At 38.6% G+C, this 20673-nt stretch overlaps 1 protein-coding gene across 1 annotated transcript in view; it reads right to left on the bottom strand.

The window, feature by feature from the left end:
- UHRF1BP1 (UHRF1 binding protein 1) overlaps nucleotides 1–20673 on the bottom strand; it is a 72753-nt gene that overhangs the window by 42126 nt on the left and 9954 nt on the right. Inside the window, 3 exon segments of the mRNA XM_045497960.1 lie at nucleotides 1014–1105; nucleotides 1811–1849; nucleotides 1951–2113. Coding sequence (XP_045353916.1) covers nucleotides 1014–1105; nucleotides 1811–1849; nucleotides 1951–2113 — 294 coding nt within the window.

The raw sequence follows: 20673 nt of genomic DNA, 5'->3' as shown, positions 1-20673 counted from the left end.
TAACAGCAAGAAAACTAGAAATAATTCAAATATCTGTCAATAGAGAACAGGCTATAGAAACTATGATGCCTCCTGAAAATATTTTGAGTATTCTGTAGATTCAAAAAGGAATGGGGGGGCGGGGGGGTGCCTGGCTGGCTCAGTTGGCAGAACATGCAACTCTTGATCTCAGGTCATGAATTCAAGCCCCACACTGGACATAAAGCCTACTTAAAAAAAAAAAAAAAAAAAAAGGAATAAGGAACGTTGCTCTATATACGTCTATAGACTGATCTCCAGGATATGTTTTTAAAAGAAAAAACAATGTGGAAAGTGTTTATGGTATGCAGTATTTTATGTAAGAAAGGGGACAACACAAACATACATACGTATAACATATCTTGTTTTATGGTTTTAACTTTGGAACTTTAACTTTTTATTTTATATAATTAAAAAATAAATTTAAAAACAATTTAAAAATTTTAAACAAACTGATATAAAATTCCTGGAAGACAGCATAAGAGAAAACCTCGATGACCTTAGGTACAGCAATGACTTTATTTATTTTTTGGAAGAGTTCAAGTGGGGAAGGAGAACAGAGAGGGGGACAGGGAATCCAAAGTGGGCTCTGTGCTGACAGGTTGACAGCAGCAAGCCCGATGTGGGGCTCAAACTCACAAACTGTGAGATCAATGACCTGAGCCGAAGTCAGATGCTCAACCAACTGAACCACTCAGGTGCCCCAAAAAGGTTGTTTTTTAAATGTTTATTTATTTGTTTTTGGGAGTGAGAAAGCGGGGGAGGGGCAGAGAGAGGGGGAGAAAAAAAGGGGGTGGGGAGAGTCTCTGCTATCAGCGCAGATACCAACGGGGGGCTTGAACTCACTAACCGTGAGATCATGACTTGAGCCAAAACCAAGAGTCAGACACTCAACCAACTGAGCTAACCAGGCACCCCAAAAGCTTTTGTTTTTTAGTAAAAGTTGATATGGAACAATTAATATATTGGAAATAATGGGGCCATTAGCAACTAACCTCTGTCCTGAAGCGAGGGCAATGGGAGACTGTCCATTGGGGGGCCGAGGCTCCTCACATGTCTTCATCTCCACCTCTACCTTATCCAGACACTGAAATAAAAGCCACGAAGAGCTAAGCATCTGCACAAAAACCCACACAGCACACGCTGTGGATTACCCATCTCTATACTCTAATGCCTAGTTGAGTGCTGTGCCCACAGTGGGCACACATTAAATGTCTGTCGAATGAATGAACAAACTGAAATGCAAAGACAGGCCTCATCTTCCCTCTTCCATGTCCATTAGCAGCAGAACTCCATGACAAGTATGGGATTAGCTCATAGCAGAAAACTAAAACATAAATCCAAGTTACAGAGATTACTATTCCTGGAGATTCCACTCTTTGAGTAAAGGCGTGCATGGATCAGGGTTTTCACTGATGAAGGGCTTTCAGTTGATAATCACCCGATAGTCAACATCAACTACATTTCTCATTTTTCCTCTGTCAGGATTCCAAAGGAAATGTAAAAGTAGAACCTGGGTAGCAAATTTGTTATAAAAAACAAAAAGCAAAACAAGCAACTCAGGACTCCTGGGTCTTGTGTCTCAATGCTAACATTATACCTCATAGCAATACCAGAATAAGCCCAGACAGTAGTCACTCTGTCTGAGAGAGAAGCTGACGAGCCAGAAAGAGCAATCATCACTCCCAAAAAGGACAGCCTATCAGGACTCCTCCCCATCTTCTCTCAGATCTTTTAAAACCTGACCCCAGCCATCCCCATGTGATTACTTGCAATCAAGAAAAGCCATTACCAAGCATATGGGGTGTGTCTTCAACTTTGTCCACTGGATCTGAAAGAAGAAAGCAAAGACTCAGGGCTGTGGGAGCTGTCCCTCAATAAAGCATGCCTGTTGGCCAAGGACAGCAACAGCACTCTGACCCCCATTCTCACCCGGATGGAGGCCCTGTTGCAGTAGACCCGAGTGATGGCTAACCAGGTGGGCAGCTCCAGCACATTCTGTAGAACCTCTTCATCTAGCTCCAGGTTCGTCAGCTGACCCTCCCCTTTCAGAGTGCTCAAATTGATTTTGTCTGGGGAAAGATTCTTGGTGAACCTGAAAAGAGTAAAAATAAGAACCTATTATTTCTATGGAAATCCACTAAATGGGCATTATAGCCAATAACGCTTTCTAGTTTGGAGAAAAGAGAAAGTTACAGAACAAATGTTGACTAATGACCACACTGTCTCTGTGCCAAGTAAGATGTTAGGTGAGACCTATCATTCTACTCACGATTGTATCACCTTTTCACTCAAGTGATTCTGGAGAAATGGCTATAGCAGTGGCAATATAGACTTTTGATATTTCTGAATCCCCACATAAAAATAGAGCAACTAGATAGCAACATCAGAAGCCCACGGATAACACTTATAACAAAACTAGAAGACAAAGCAGCCTCATAAACCCCCACATAAAGCAAGAGGGAAAAAACATCAATAGCCACAAGACATATGTGCTATAAGCAGCTGTGAAAATCAACATGAAAGCAATAAGGCATCTGACAAACCAAAGAACAGAAGAACTGCAAGATAACCAAGTTTTAAATGAAAAGCAACGTGGGCCAATTTGATCACAGCAGTTGAAACTAGTGGGGTGTAGTCAACTGCAAGGGGTCCCCAGTGAGGTCCAAAGGACCTGGAGCAGGCTAGCCCTATAAACTCAGGAAACTAATCAAGGTTCCTTCTTAGGACACAGCACCCATGTTGAAAAGAAACTGTTGGGAGAGGAATCCAAACTGAGCAAGATAGGGAAAACAAATGAAGAAAAGAGATTGTACAAACAAAAGTGGGGGGGGGGGCTGGGTGGAGTAGACAGACCAGGATATCTCAGAAAGCAAATTGTATTTCTAACACTACTTGAAACAGACAAGGGAGCTCTATGAAGTTAGAATGTGAGACAGGGGCACCTGGGTGGCTCAGTCGGTTAAGCGTCCAACTCTTGATTTTGGCTCAGGTTGTGGTTGGTGGGATCACGCTGCAGGTCAGGCTTTGCGCTGACAGCACAAAGCCTGCTTGGGATTCTCTCTCTCTGCCCCTCCTTCCCCACCCCCCTCTCAAAAATAAACTTCTTTTTAAAAAATGGTAAATTAAAAAAAAAATGTGAAATGGTAATAGGCTAATTGTTGGCTTATTAAGTATAGTCAAATGAAACCCCAGACCCTTACACATCCCTTTACTCATGTGACAAAAGAACAACCCCCTCACCTATAGTCCTGCCAAAGTAAATGAACCTAAATCTCATCATGCTACTAGGTCCAGTTGCAAATTTGCAGGAAATACAGAGGACAGAGAAAAAACGCTGAACTGCACCATAAGCGTGCAATCAGCAAAATACAGACCATAGGAAACTCTACGGGTCAAGTGGCCTGGACATAATTTACACAGGCCAGTCTTCTCATTATTCCATGCTCACTGTCTCCAGTCTGCTCACGTGTTCTTGCCACCCCTTTCCTGGAGCATCATCATCACAGTCTGCCATGCCAGGCCCAATGCAAGACTTCTCACTGAGGCTTTCCTTCCCCAACTGCTGCAACTCACATTAAACTTTTTTCTTCTACATCTCTAGAATATGTTACACACATTTAAGTCATAATCATGGAGGGTCTTAGGATGTTCTCTAATTCTCCCATATGTAACCACCGCTGTGTAATTAGATGTGAAGCCTTGTGAGGTCAGAGGCTTAGTCTTAGCCATCCCTCCTAATCAAAATGGTTACCTGACATACGCACATACCTCTCAGCTAACTATCCTGCTGCCTAACTACTCCCAGTTCCCTTCTCATCTTTTTGGTTAGATCAATTTAAGAGCAGTTCCTCACAGCATATCCCTCTCTCCTGTATGACAAACTGTCTAGATGAATCTCATCTCTGTAATTCTCACTGTTGCTGCCTCTCAGAGTCACTATTTTCCACCTCAATAATAAACTGTATCTTGCCCTCCATCCATAACTACACTTGGCCCTTATACATATTAGATGCTAATAACTGACTTCAGAGTTACACATTATTTACCAACTTTTATTTGTTCACATACATCCTTTCCTTTTACTAAGGTGTATTTTAGTGTTTTTGGTTTTCCTTGGACTATAACATCATGATGTGCATGAGTTTTATCTTCACAATTTTTTTTCTACAGTGCCTAAAATGGTACTATATAAAAAGACTCTTTAACAATTTTTAAATGATAGTTAAAAATTTTTAGAAGTTTATAAACATGCAAAAAAAAAAGTACTATATGATAATTAGAGATTCATAGGAATCAATGGCATGATAACAAATTCAAGGAAACTGCTTACCTGTGGGACAGGGGAGGGGTCCACAGGAAGCTGCAACTACATAAATACTTATTTCTCACATTCTGTATAAATACGTATTTCTCACATTGGGAGGTGATTGTATGGGAGGTGAACGTATGGCTATATTACTCTTTATATATTTTTGTATGGCAAATATTTCACAGTAATTCTTTCTAAGATTTCTATCAATTACCTATTGTATGTACTTACTGTTTGAAGCGCTACTCCTCCATGGGTCTCTCACACTCCTACATGTCCTGCTGTGTATACCAAAAACACATGATCCTGACCACTCCTTACCCGGGCCACTTCTCAGGATTGGGTTTGCAAAGATCAGCTTTGAGGGATGAAGTAATGTGCCCCACTCTAGGACAAACAGCAGGCTTGCTTACCACTTACTTCAGTGTTCCATTCCTATAAAATATGTGCAAGCATCCATCTGGGTCCGTTTGTGTCACTCCCATGGGACATGAGGGGATAAGGGGGAACTAATGCAAACATTTGCTTATGCTGCTTGCAGGGCTGTGAATAATAAAGTCCTCTATCTCTGATCTAGGAGTCTCATGTGTTCTGTCAGCATCCATAAACTACAACAAGCTAATTATTAGCTTTTAAATAGGGTAAAATAAAATTCTATACCCTTACACATACTTTTACTGATTTTAATTCACAAAAAATGTTTAGTCAACATTTACTGGGTATGAACCAATGTTAGTCTCTGAACCCAAAAGACAAGCTTTCTACAATGGCTCCTATCATCTGAAAACTAACTTGCTACAGAGGGAAAGAGAATTTCTCTTTTCCTTCAAGGAATGGCTACCTATAAGGAAATAGGACTGGGGTGTGAAAGAAAAAAAAGAACATCTTAAACACTTCCACTACATAAAACAAGAATAACAACTGAAACTAAAGGAAGATATACAGTGCATGCTCCTTAGGGACTTGGAGGAAACACAGTCCTGTGGGAAGGAAAGAACACAGAAACAGAACTTAACATTATTTGTAACCACTAGATACAGGCAGGCTTTCTTTTTCAAGTCCTTTATATTTAAATAAGATACTACAATTATTTTTTCCTAGCAACACTTCCTCTACTCTTAAGTATTCAGGAAAGCCACATCAGCTCAGAAATTGGAGTGAGTAACCCTTCAGAAGTATCAGTCTTAAAGATAAGAATTTTTGAAGATTAAAAAAATTAGTTTTAAAGACTGTAACTGTACATGTTCTCTTTTCCCCAGATTGTGATAAGACCCCACCTCTCTGCCTCAACTGAAAATCATAGTAGGTGTGAGACACTGTCAGAGATGGGAGTCAGGACCCCTTCAATATGCAGGAGAGAACAGGCTGAGAGTCACTAAGATAAGCTATTTCCCTTATGATAAAAATCTCTCTAAAAACAGGAGGAACATACTTTGAATAAAATGAAACAACCACAGTCAACAATGACTTACACACATGCTAACGTTGACATTCTCAAAGTGGTTACACTGAACAGGCAACCTGTACCTAATTTCTACATTGTGTTCTATGCAAAATCTAAGTCCATTTACAGCTCCATATAAAAAAATACATGTCATTTTTCCAGTCGTGAATAAAAAAGTATGAGACTTGTGTTACATTTCACCCTAACTTTGCCAGGATTTAGGGCAACTGTGTCTCAAACTATGGTCCTGTGATCACATGGGTAGAATCACCATGGTGTATGTTTATTTTAACATGTAGATTATTGGGCCACACTCCAGATATGCTGATTCACAATGGGGAGGGGAGTAAGGAATCAGCATTTTACAAACTCAGGGTGATTCTTCTGTTCTCTAAAGTTCTGCTCTCTAATTTGAATGGTTTAACAGTTAATCAGTTAAAGTGATTGAAGGCAGGGAAAATGAGAGGTTCAAGATGAAAAGAGATGCATAAATCCATTCTTCCAGAACAGAGAAGTTTTTAAATTCTATTCTTATCATGGCTTGGTGTTTAAGAGCACAGGCTTGAGGGTCACTCTTGGGCTCAAAATCTGGCTCTCTCACTAATGCTATGACTTTAGGCAAACTGTTCAACCAACTTCACAGGACTGGTGGCATTAACAGAGCTAACTAACATACACTAAATATCCGGCATTTGTTAAGTGCTCAATAAAAAGTAATCAGTATTATTTGTGGATTCCACTGCTGCCTTTAGAAAAGGATTACATTATTATCTTAAAAAATAGATTCAGGAGGCCTGGATTATAATCCTAGGGTTCAAGCTGTCTTCAAGAGACAACCCCTCAGGTCTCTTTCTAGCTCAATGTATCCTCCTCCATTCCCAGTATGCCTATTTCTATCCTTTCCACCCAGGCGTCTACAAATTGAAATCTGAACAAGGTTAAAAATGAATTAATGTTCCTCAGAAAGCCTTTCCAGAGTCCCCACTCTGGCTCCAAGAATGGATTTTCATCCTTTGTCCCTCCAGTACTACTGGGTCACAAGAGAACTGAGGACATGGAACAAAGTTATCAATTAATCTAGTCAAAATCAAGCTTGTAAAGGCAAGACCAACCAATTGAAAACAACAGGTGTATAGGTGGTAATCAGCAGAGTTCTATGAACTTTGTAGCCATGTCATCTGGCAAATGACAGCACTGACTTCTTCAGGGAAGTTTTATAGAGAACCCTGTGCTCATTTTATCCTGATAGTAACCAGATGGACTTATCTTGGAAATGACTACAAGTGTATGAACATCAGGCAGCCAGGACTAGAGACTAATCTCAGTGAGGACTGGTCATCAGACTCTCGGCATACTGCCCTCATCAACAGCACCAACACAGAGGAAAAACGGGAAAAGCACAAAACCCAGAAGAACCTGTCTTCCTAGATGAGGCCCCAGAGGAAAAGTGATCACTCATATTTCCAGGTAGGGTACAGAAGAATAATCAAGTGAGAGGATAAACTTCCTTTTATTATATAATTTTGGTTATCAGAGTAGAGAATCAATCTACAGAGATTACATGCAGGTCTGCTGGACCACCAATGGCTGTTCTCCCCTAAGAGTAATAATAAATTTGTCAATTTACTTTTATGATTCAACAAAAAGTGAGTATCACCTTATTAGCTTCTCAAAAAAAGGCAGTAAGAATTCCTCAACTGATTTTGACTGCATTTTACAGCAATAACAAAGAATAGGTAAAATGGTAATCCACGAGGCCGGTTGTGGAGAAGGATTGCGGAGGTTTGCTCAAACAAGGAAACCAGATCTGAATCTGATCTGAAACCACTTTATTCACTATCTGTGTTCCTAACTGAGGATGATATCTCTGATTCCAGGGTTGCTGAAAAGGCTAATGGAAGCCTGCTATTCCACTTTAAGTATGTGGGGAAACATTTTCTGGCCATCTGTTACTGTTACAGAGCATAGAAGCTAAGATGAAATCAAGTTGGAAAAGATCTTGATCAGGTTTCATTTCTGCCAGAGGATTGCAATCTGCCAAAGAGACAACAGAGAAAAATTCTCAGATATCTTTGTGAAAATGTACCACAATGTTAGAAGTGAGAATTCTTAGATTTTTAGATTCACAGAATTTCAGAGTAGAAGGCATCTTAAATAATCATTCAGACCAAATCTATAATTTGCAAATGGCCAGAAAGTTAAATGACTTGCCCAAGAGTCATAGCTAGCCAGTGGTTAACCTGGGACTAAGTAAATGGCAGAAATGAGACTTAACTCAGCATTCGTTCAACTCTCCCACTACCCTGTACCCTGTAATTCAGTACTTTTATTGCTGATAACACAATCAATACGTTGCAATAATCAGTCTGCTTGAGGTCCCAAAGAAATCGAAACCCCACAAAAGCAAATATGCCTGCAAATATGCTTTGCTTCCTTCACTATTTTTTTCCACTAAGGTGATCACAGCCCAGGCCTTGGTTTCTAAGCTTCCTAAGCAAATCCATACCAAAGTATTTTCACTGCTCAGCCACACCACAGGCCTGACTTTCAGCAAAAATATAATACATCAAGCTGTGGACCCCTAAATCATCTAAACAAAATATCTCAATCATTGAAGTAGCTAACATTAGTCCACTCTGGACCATGTGATAGAATATACCATTCAATCTTAGAGGTTTGTCCTAATAGGTTTTACTCCCAAAACTGCTACATGAACGGATATATGCTTTTCTTAGAAGAAAATTCTCTCTCCTTCTGGATTTTTGTTTCCAATATTGGGTTTTTTAATTGTTTTTGTGTTATTTAAGGTGCAATTTATATACAGTAGCTTATTTTTTAAATTTATTTTGAGTGGGGGGGGGGAGGGGAGAGGCACAGAGAGAGAGAGGGAAAGAGAGAGAATCCCAAGCAGGCTCCATGCTCTCAGCACAGAGCCCAACATGGGGCTCAAACTCACAAACCAGAAGATCATAACCTGAGCCAAGCTCAAAAGTCAGATGCTTAACCAACTGAGCCACCCAGGTGCCCCTACAGTAGCTTATTTCTGAACTTTCTATTTTGTTCCACTGGTCTACTTATCCTTATGCCAATACCACACTGGCCATATTATGGTAGGTTCATTTTAAGTCTTAAAAGTAGTATAAATCTCATTTTGCTTTTTCCCCCCAAGATTATTTTAGTCATTCTAGTTCTTTTACACTTCCATACAAGTTTTTAAGTCAGACTGCCAATTTCTGTAGGATGGAGGAAAAAAACACCTGTTGAAATTCTGATTGGGACTGCATAGCTCAACTGGGGGAGATCTGACATATTAGAAAAGATGAGTCAGTGTATCCTTGAAGACGGTATATAACCAAGGGATGGCATATTTATTTGGGTCGTCTTTAACTTCTCCAGGCAACATTTTCTAGTTTTCAGGTATACACCTTTTTTTCAATTTATGTGTGTATTTTATATTTTTGAATTATAAAGGAAACTTTAAAATTTTTTCTAGTTGTTTGCTGCTAGAAGATAGAAGTAAAAGTGTTTTTTCATATTGATTTTGGTTTTTTAAAAAGATTTTTTTAAGTAGTCTCTACACCCAACATGGAGCTCAAGCTTACTCTGAGATCAAGAGTCCCACACTCCACCAACTGAGCCAGCCAGGTGCCACTGTATTTGACTTTATATCCTACAACCTTACTAAATTCAATTATTCGCTCTAATGGTTGTTTTGTAGGTTCTTTAGGATTTTCTATGTAAACAATTATATCTGTGGAATAGAGACAGCTTTACTTCTTCATTTCCGATCTCTGTGAAAACTGGTATTTATATATTGTTCCTATACGTTGCTAGTATAGTTCTAATACTAGCTAGTACTAATACTTGCTAGCAAGTTCTAATACTTGCTGGTCCTATACTTGCTAGTATAGTTCTAATAACTAGTTCTAATAACTTTCTAGTTATTAGAACTTACTAGTTCTAATAACTTTTTTTTTAAGAGGCCGAAAGAGCTCTACAAAGACATTCACATAGTCTGCAACATCTTTGTCAGTTTTCTGTTACCAAGATTATGATAGACATATTAAACAAGATGGGAAGTGCTTTCCTTCTCTATTTCCCAAAATAATTTGTGTTAAATGGGTTCTATTTCTTACTTAAGTGTTCAACACAAATCATCAATAAAACTATCTGGACCTGGAGTTTTCTTTGTAAAATAAAGTTTTGATAACAAATGCAATTTCGTTAATAGACATTGGGCTACTCAGATACTCTATTTCATGTTCAATTCTGCTAAGTTACGTTTTTCAAATAATTATGTGCACTTCATCTAAATTGTTGAGTTTTTTAACAACAGATATGAATAATCCCTTAATACCCTGTAACATTTCTAAGATCTATATCCCCTCTTTCATCCCTGATAGTATTCATGATTTCTTTTTCTTGGTCAGTTTCACTAACAGTTAATTTTAATGACCTTTAAACAAAAAAAAAAACTTTTGTCTTTATTAATTTTCTCTATTTTGTCCTATATTCAATGTCAGTGATTTCTACTGTTTTTCCTTTATTCTACTTACTTGGATTTATTACGTTCATCATTTTCTAGCATCTTAAGTTGGAAACCTCATTCACTGATTTTTAAACTTTTCTCTAATATAAGCATTTAAACCTATATGTTTCCTAGTATTCACTTTATTTGCTACATCCCACAAGTTTTGATATGGTGAATTTCATTGCCAACTAGCTAACATTTTCTAATCTCTTTTACAAAATGTTTTCTTTCACCATGAGTTATTTAGAAATGTATTTTAAATATTCCAAATTTGCAGGACTTTTCTAGTGATCTTATTTTTTATTGATTTTTAACTTAATGCCATTGTAGTTAGAGAATATACTATGTAAGTTTTCAATATTTTGAAATTTGTTGAGACATATTTTATAGTTTAATGTATGGTCTATGTTGGTAAACATTTCCTGTGCACCTGAAAAGAATATTGTTGTTCTCCAGTTGTGTTATGTATAATGTTCTATAAATGTCAATTAGGCAAGCCAATGCATAACGTTATTCAGATCTTCTATATCTATATTGATATTTTTCAAGTTGTTCTATCAACTACTGAGGGAGGAGTATTAAAAACATCCAACTATAATTGTTGGGGCGCCTGGGTGGCTCAGTCAGTTGAGCGTCCGACTTCAGCTCAGGTCATAATCTCACGGTTTGTGGGTTTGAGCTCCGCATCGAACTCTGTGCTGACAGCTCAGAGCCTGGAGCCTGCTTGGGATTCTGTGTCTCCCTCTCTCTCTGCTCCTCCCCTGCTCACACTCTGTCTCTCTCTCAAAAATGAATAAAGATTAAAAAAAAATTTTTTTAATCCAACTATAATTATGGATTTGCCTTTTTCAGCTTTTGTTTGGTTTTGCTTCATGTGTATTGAATTTATTTTATTAGGTTCATATACATTAATGATTGTGTCTTTTTTTTTTTTAGTTTATTTATTTTGACAGAGAGAGAGAGACAGAGAGAGAAGAGGAGGGGCAGAGAGAGAAGGAGAGAGTGAATCCCAAGCAGGCTCCAAGCCAACACAGGGCTCAATCTCACGAACTGTGAGATCATGACCTAAGCTGAAATCAAGAGTCGACACTTAACTGAGCCAGTTTTTCTGATGAAATGATTGTGTCTTTCTGATGAAATTATCCTTTCACTATGAAATGTTTATCTCTGTAATTTTTTTTTATTTGAGAGAGAGAGAGAGATTGAGCAGGGGAAGGGCAAGAGGGGAAGGGTGAGAGGGCAGGGAGAGATAAAGATCTTAAGCAGACTCCACATTCAGCGTGAGCCCAATACAGGGCTCGATTCCATGACCCTGGGATCATGACCTGTGCCAAAATCAAGAGTTGGACACTCAACCGACTGAGCTACGCAGGCACCCCTCTTATTTCTAGTAGTAATCTTTGTCTTGAAGTCTATTTTGTCTGATGATAATATAGCCACTCCAGCATTCTTGTGATTACTGTTCACATGGTGTGCCTTTTTTCATCCTCTCACTTTCAATCTATTTGTGTCTATCCCTTTTTTATCCAGTCTGACAACCTGTACTGTTAATTTGGAGTGGTCAATCCATTTACACTTAATGTAATTATTGATATTGGTTGATTTTCGTTTAGCATTCAATTTGTTTCATCTGGTTTTTGTTCCTCTATTCCTCCTTCCCTGCCCTCTTTTTAGGTTAACCTAATTATCTTTAGTATTTCATTGTAATTTTATGGGATTTTTAGCTAAACCTCCTTACCTTTGTGTGACTACTCTAGGGACACACAATGTAAACTTATCACAATCTACTTACAGTTAATATTATACTACTTTAAGTAAAAATTTAAGAACCTTTGCAACAAAATAGTTCATTTACTGTCCTTCACCTTGTGGACCATAGTTGTCATATATATTACATATACAACAGTCCCCCTTTATCCACGAGGGATACGTCCCCAGTCAATGCCTGAAATTGCAGACAGTACTGAATCCTATATATACTACCTTTTTTTTTCTATTAAAACATAACTATGACAAAGTTTATAAATTAGGCAAGTAAGAGATTAACAATAACTAATAATAAAATAGAACAATTATAATATACTGCAATAAAAATTATGTGTATGTGGTTTCTCCCAAAACAGCTCATTTTACTGTACTCACCCTTCTTCTTCTTGTGTTGATATAAAATGATAAAATGCCTACCTGATGAGTTGAAGTGAGGTGACTGATGTAAGTACTAAGACACAGCATCAGCTTACTAATGACCTTCTGATGATATGTCAGAAGGAGGATCATCTGCTATGGACTGCAGTTGACCACAGGTAACTGAAACCATGGAAAGCAAAACTGTGGATAAGGGAGGACTACCATACATATGGTACAGACCCATAAGACAGTGTTAAACAGTCTTGTCTATTACAGAAATAGTCTTGTACATCTACATTTCCAGTGTTCTTCACTCTTGCTTATAGATCCAAATTTCCATCTGGTATCATTTCTCTTCAACCTGAAGAACTTTCTTCAGTATCTCTTATAGTACTGCTAGGATTCTGTTTTCCTTAGTCTAAAAATGCCTTTACTTTCCACTTTTAAAAAACATTTAAGCTGGATATGTAATTTTAGGTTGAGAACTTCTTTCAGCATTTAAAGATATCAGTCCATTGTATTCTTGCCACTGCTGTTATTGATGGGAAGTCAGCCATTAATTTCTATCATTGTTCTCCTTTATGTGAGAAGTCATTTTCCTCTGGCTGCTCTCATTTTCTCTTTATCTTTAATTTTCAGCAACATGACCATGATGTGCCTGGAGTAATTTTCTTTACATCTATCCTACTTAGGATTGACTGAGATTCTTGGATTTTATAAATCTGTTTTTCACCAAACTTGAAACTTTTAGCCACTATTTCTTTTTTAATAACAGCTCTATTGAAATAGAATTCACATACCATAGACACATTCATTTAAAATGTACAATTGACTGGGGGCGCCTGGGTGGCTCAGTTGGTTAAACGTCTGACTTCGGCTCAGGTCATGATCTCATGACTCATGGGTTTGAGCCCCACGTCGGGCTCTGTGCAGCTTGGAGCCTGCAGCCTGCTTCAGATTCTGTGTCTCCCTCTGTCTGTCCTTTCCCTGCTCTCTCTTTCAGAAATAAATAAACATTAAAACAAATTAAATGTACAATTGAATGGTTTTTCGTATACTCACAGAGTTGTGCAATCATAAGCTTAATCCATTTTAGAACATTTTCATTACCCTCTTCCAAAAACACCTGTACCCTTCAGCTATCATCTCCACTCTCCTTATTCCCCCTAACCTGGTAACCATTATCTATTTTGTCTCTATAGATTTGCCTATTCTGGACATTTAACATAAATGGAATTACATAATATGTGGTCTCTTGTGACTAGCTTCTTTCACTTAGCATATTTTCAAAGTTCATCCATGTTGTAACAGGAATCAGCACTTCTTTCCTCTTTATGGTCAAAAATATTCCATTATACAGATACACCATCTATATAATGTTTTATCATTATTGTTTATCATCATTTATCATTCATCAGTTGATGGGACATTTGGGTTGTTTCCCCTTTTGAGACATTGTGAATAATACCACTATGAACATGCAAGTAGAAGTTTTTATGTGGACATACGCTTTTATTTGTTGGGTATACAAGTAGGAGTGGAAATGCTGTGTAAAATGGTAACTCTGATACTTCTTGAGGAGGTGCCAGACTGTTTTCCAAAGTGGCTGCACCATTTTACAGTCCTACCAGCAGTGTTTGAGAGTTCCTATTGTTCCACATCCTCACCAACATTTGTTATTATTTCTCCACATTTTCACCAACACTGTAATTAGCTTTTTAATTACAGTCATCCTTGTAGCCATTGTGATTTTGATCTGCATTTCCTTGATGGCTGATAATGTTGAGTATCTCATGTGTTTGTGGCCATTTATGCATCTTCCTTAAAGAAATGTCTATACAGATCTTTGCTTGTTTTTAAATTGGGTTGTCTTTTGTTTACTTGTCAGCTATTATTTCTGCAAATATTTTTGTCTTGTTTTAATTATCTACTGCAGCATAAACCACTCCAAACCTAGTGCCATAAAACAGCAAGCATCTTATTAAGCTCACAGATTTATGCACCAGAAATTCATTCAAGGGATAACTGGGAAACCTTTACTCTGATTCAAGAATTCTGGGGCTTCATCTGGGATGCCATGAATGGCTGGGAGCTGGGATCACCTAGAAGTGAGTGGCTTCTTCACTCACATGGTTGGCTCCTGGACTGGAATGTCTCAAAGACCAGCTCAGCAAGGACTGTTAACTGAAGCACCTACACGTGGTTGCTCTGCGTAGCTTGGATGTCACTTCCAACCCGATTCTATTGGCCAAGAAAAGAACACGTATGATGGTAGATATTGTTGCGGCCATCTTTGGAAAATACAATCTGCCACATGTCTTCTCTCTCCTTGCCTTCTAGGACTCCAAATACAAACATATTAATATTGTCTCACAGTCCCTGAGGCTGTTTTTGTTTTTCAATATTTTTTCTCTTTTCTTCAGAGTGGATAATTGCTGTCTATTTTCAAGTTCACCGACCCTTTCTTTAGCCATCTCCAATCTGCTGTTAAGCATATCCAATTAATTTTTCATTTCAGGTATTGTACTTTTAAGTTCTAGATTTTACATTTGGTTCTTTTTATAGTTCCCACTTCTCTGCTGAGATTCTCCATCTGTTCACTTATTATAACCAAGTTTGTTTAATGTCCTTGTCTGATAATTTCAACATCTGAGTCATCTTGGGGTCAATTTCTATTGACTGCTATTCTCAACGAGTCACATTTTCCTTCATTGCACATCTAGTCATTTATTATTGTATACTGAACATTATTGAGATTCTAAATCCTGTCAATCTTCCTCTGAAGAGTGAATTTTGTTCTAGTGGGAAATTCACTGGTCTAGATTCATACTCCAAACTCTGTCACCCCCATAAGAGGCAGCAGCTAAATCTCAGCTCAATTCTTTCAGCTAACTATTGCCTTTTCTAGGCTTCATGAAACCTTTCCTCATGCATGTCAAGGATTTGGACAGAATTTAAAAGCAGACTGTAGGGCTCCCTCTTCTGTTGCTCCCTCCTTTCTGAGATTTCTCCCCTCATTTCCCAGCCCCTCTTATAGTCCTGAACTCTATTCTCTGACTCCCCAAGCTAGTAAAACCATAGATTTTTGCTTGAGTACTAGCCACCGCCCACCATGCAAACTGGGGAGTATCCTCAGGCAAAAAAGATTTATGAGAAACCTACCCAGTACAGTTCCCATCTTTCAAATTTTCTGTCAATTTCTGCCTGATTTGGTCACTTTCCAATGTGTTTAAATAGTTGTGTGTTTTTTTTTAATATACTGTCCAGAGTTCATAATTGTTATCTGAGAAAAAGCTAAGTCAACATAAGATACTGCTATAGCATTAGAAGAAACCTTTTATACTAGATCTCATTGGTATTATATCCTCCCCAAAAGGCAACCATGATTTGTTACCGAAAACACATATGACCAGATGTGCACAAATGTGCCCTCTCAAAACAGTGTGATAAATGGTAATAGATAAATCATCCTCTTAGTGATTGCTTATCATAAAAAATTGAAATATAAAAAATATAAAGAAAAAAGGAAAAGGTATAAAAGGAAAAAATAAGTTTCTAATACACACACACACACACACACTGACTAAGCTCACCAGGTGACCCAAGTCAGTCTTCTAGGACTGAATACTTGCAATCTGGCCCACTAGCAAGGATCCAGGCATGTTACATATGGACTCCTCATCTAATTGACTGTTAACATATTTGAGTACCACCTGGAATTATGGCTGTAAGATAGATGGATGTATAAAATAGAATTATCCCATATATATACTCTTCTAAAACTTGCTTTTATTTTCAATCAATATATCTCAGGCATTTTATACTGTCAAATTTCTTTCTTTTTTTTAATTTTTTTTTTCAACGTTTATTTATTTTTTGGAGGACAGAGAAAGACAGAGCATGAACGGGGGAGGGGCAGAGAGAGAGGGAGACACAGAATCAGAAACAGGCTCCAGGCTCTGAGCCATCAGCCCAGAGCCTGACGCGGGGCTCGAACTCACGGACCGCGAGATCGTGACCTGGCTGAAGTCGGACGCTTAACCGACTGCGCCACCCAGGCGCCCCTCAAATTTCTTTTTAATAATTGGAGACTACCCACAAGCAACACTTCTGTATGGAGCATTATAATTTATTTAATAAGTCCCTATTGATTACTCTTTTACATTACTCTCATTAAATAGCCTTATAGGTTTTTCTCACTTGTTTGATTCCTTCTATAGGATGAATTCATAAAAGTGGAATTATACATTTTACATTTTGACAGATACTGACAAATTTCCCCCCATAGACATGATATTGATTTACACTCTCAATAATTGTAACCAATTATACAAAATTCTGAACATCCATGGTAGCTATGTAGTCAATGAACTGAAGCCCTCCCATTTACCCTACCTTCCCATCCCAATACTAGACCAGTTAATATTCTGGAGATTCTGGAGAGTTCTCTCTCCTTAATGCTCAACAGTTGCCCTGATGAACATTCTAATTCCCTTCCCTAAGCTGGAAGCCTTGCTAAAACCTAGCCTATTTAGCTGAAGCCCTAATACCCTGTCTGGTTTGAGCCAGCCTTCTTCATCTTCTTCTTATTGTTTAAAGGTTTTATTTTTTTAAAGTAATCTCTACACCCAACTTGAGGCTCGAACTCACAACCCCAAGATCAAGAGTTGCATACTCTACTGACTGAGCCAGCAGGTGACCCAAACCAGTCTTCTTCTAGAACTGAATACTTGCAATGTGGCCCACCAGCAAGGATCCAGGCATGTAAGGCATGTTACATATGGACTCCTCCTCATCTTACTGACTGTTAATGTATTTGAGTACCACCTGGAATTATGGCTGCAATGTCTTAGCCAATGTCTTTTCTACATAACCTTTTATTGGTCATTCTAGAATTAGAACTAAGATAGTGGGGGCTCCTCATCAACTGTAACTCAGAAATAGCTGCCTTCTTCCCTCTCAATTCTTTAACCATTCAGTTCCCATAGTGATTAGGTCCCAGATTCTTTCCCCTATACCAGTCTTGAAGATATTACACCTCATGTCCCAAGTCTTAGAATTAATGAAATCTGAATATTATATTTCTAATTTTAAGACTTACACACAGGCTCTTGGATTAGCCAAAGTGAAACTGCCCATTGCTAATGCTCAGAAGAGGCCTATTCTACTAACAGATATTGTTGGTTATTCACTACTGAAATGTGAACAGAGATTTCTCCATGGCATAGCCTCAAACAATTATTTAGAGAAGTGTGGCACATAAATTATCTGAGTTTTGAAAACCACTGAAGGAGGAAACTGAGGAAAAAAGATTCCATACACAAGGCTGTCCTGAATTTTTTAGCAGAATTTGCCATAATTTTGGCTAACATGTATGTTTACTTTAAAAAGCACAGACTGCTCAAAATGAGCTATGTTTCACATCTGATGGTGAAAGAAAAGCCCTGGCAAACCTCTGAGTAGTTTCCCCCACAGAGATCATTCAACGAACAAATACCTAAGATAGCATATTCACTGACTAGTATAAATTGGTTCAAACCATATAAGCAGCTGTGGAGGAAACAAAGAAGAGCTTAAAATAAAAACAAAGGTCTTGGGGGGCACCTGGGTGGCTCAGTCTGTTGGGTGTCCGACTTCAGCTCAGGTCATGATCTTGCAATTCATGGGTTTGAGTCCTGTGTTGGACTCTGTGCTGACAGCTTGGAGCCTGCAGCCTGCCCGGGATTCATTCTCTCTCTCTCTCTCTCTCTTTCTCTCTCTCTGCCCCTCCCCACTGGTGCTTTCTCTCTCTCTCTCTCTCTCTCTCTCTCAAAAACAAAACATTTAAAAAAAAAAAAAAGTCTTAGGGCAGGCACCTGCGTGGTTCAGAGGGGTTGAGTGTCTGACTTCAGCTCAGGTCATGGTCTCATGGTTCATGGGTTCGAGCCCCACATCAAGCTTTGTGCTGACAGTACAGAGCCAGCTTCAGATTCTGTCTCCCTCTCTCTGCCCCTCCCCCATTCACATTTTTTTCTCTCTCTCTCAAAAATAAACATTAAAAAAATTTTAAAACAACAACAAAAACAAAGGTCTCTAACCCTAAGGACTATGTGTTCCTCTAGAGCTCATTTCCATCTGTGTCTGGCACAAAGTCTAGGACAAGAATGCTCAATTAATTTTTATTGATTATAATACAAAGCAAATAAATGATAATTGCCAAAGAGATGGAATGAACTAAAGGGTATATCCAACAATCCAACCACATTCTATCACACACTGTAAGCCAACTATAATACTCTGATTAACTGGACATGTTAAACCAGGTTTAAGAGTGTCATATGTAAACACGGAAATAAACTTATCTGTGAAGTTAAGGTAGAAGGCACACCCTTCCCATTAGAGACAAGTAGAAAGTACAAGGTTTTTTAAAAGGAGAGAGAGAAAAATAAGTATATTCTAAAAGCTGTGTCTAAAAGGGGCACCTGGGTGGCTCAGTCAGTTAAGTGACTTTTTCCTTTTTAATTTTAAGATTATTTATTTATTGAGAGAGAGAGAGAGAGAGAGAGAGGGAGGGAGGGAGTGGGAGAGGGGCAGAGAGAGAGGGAGAGACAGAATCCCAAGCAGGCTCCTCATTGTCAGGGTGGAGCCCAGCGAGGGATTCCAACTCACGAACCATGAGATGATGACCTGAAGCTGAAACCAAGTGTCAGATACTTAATCAACTGAGCCACCCAGGTGCCCCAAGTGACTGACTCTTAATCTCAGCTCAGGTGTTGATCTCACGGTCATAATCTCACAGTTTTAAGTTCAAGCCCTGTACTGGGCCTGAAGCCTACTTAAAAATTTTTTAAAAATTTAAATATAAGCTCTGTCTAGAAGCCTTTAGAATAAAAAAATATATATCAGGAAAAATGAAATAGAAGGATATTTCTCTGAGATAAAAATTATTTTTAAAATAATAGCTAACATTTAATAATTGCTTACTTTCTTCCAGGCACTGTCCTAATAAGCACTCTGTTTTAATTAATTGATTTCTGTCAATGACCCCATGATATAAAGGACAACGATTATCTCCATTTGACAGAAGAGAGAACTGAAGTATAGAAAGGTTAAGTAACTTGCCCAAGATCACAGCAAGCTAGGATTCAAAATCAAGCAGTATGGCTCAAGAACTTGCAGCCTCAACTACACTATGCCATCTCTCTGACTTTTAACAAAGTCAACAGAGGTGTAAAGGTCTGGAGAAGTTTGTTGCCTCAGACCTGGACCAATGGCAATACAGAATAAGCTGAGCCCTACCTAGATGTGTTGGTGTAGTATACAGACATCTATGATCTAGCCTCTATCTTCCCAGTATCATCTCTATCTATGTTCCACCCTCAAACCCTACATTCCAGGGACACAGAACCATATGCAGTCTCTTAAAGGCACCCTACTGTTTCTCAGTTCAGTACCACTGCTCATGCAGCTCCCTCTGCCTGGCATCACCTCTCTGCCCCTGACTATCTGTGCCCCTCAGGCTCCACAGATAACTTCTTAATGCCTTGCTGAGCTTATCCTTTACAGGCCTGTTTTTCACTGGATGCAGTTGAGTCCTTGAAAGGGATGCTTGTCTCACTGTTTTTGGAGTTGCTGGTGCTTGGCACACAATTCAGGTAGTCAGTACAAGTTTCCTGATAGAATTAATGGATAAATGGTCTCAGAAACAGAGTCCTCAAAGGCAGCCCGGGGCCTGGGATTAGCTGAGGTGAAGGCTAGCTCCGTATCTGAGAAAGAGTGAACCACCACCTGCACCTGACCATCCAACTATCTTGCAGCATATCTTCCTCAAAGAAACTGAAGAACCTCTCAGAGGTTTACGGGCTCAGAGGACTAAGGAGCCACAAGTCAGCTCCATCTGAAAGGAAGGGAGAGAGTAAGGACTCTGCTGAGGTTCAGGAAAAATACATTGCCTCTGTTAAGACATTTTCTCAATGAGAGAAATCAACCTCTGTTAAGACATTTTCTCAAATGAACTGTATTCCTGAACTGCAGCCCTTTCTTTAACATGAATTTAAAAAACACACAGATTTCAAAGAGAGAGAGAAAGAAGGAAAGAGGAGAAGAAAAGGAAAACAGATTTATCTAAGAAAAGAGAAATGCATGTTTTCAGCTCTGCCTGGGAAAGCACTAGACCACAGAGCTGGAGGCACTCAGCTTCAATGAACTTAGCCTATCCTTTTCTGGATTTTCTAGATTTTAGAACTCTCCAACTCTCTAAAG

The sequence above is a fragment of the Leopardus geoffroyi genome, chromosome B2, assembly GCF_018350155.1.
Source record: "Leopardus geoffroyi isolate Oge1 chromosome B2, O.geoffroyi_Oge1_pat1.0, whole genome shotgun sequence".
NCBI lineage: Eukaryota > Metazoa > Chordata > Mammalia > Carnivora > Felidae > Leopardus > Leopardus geoffroyi.
The sequence above is the reverse complement of the archived record's forward strand: the minus strand, read 5'-3'. Positions and strand labels throughout refer to the sequence as shown.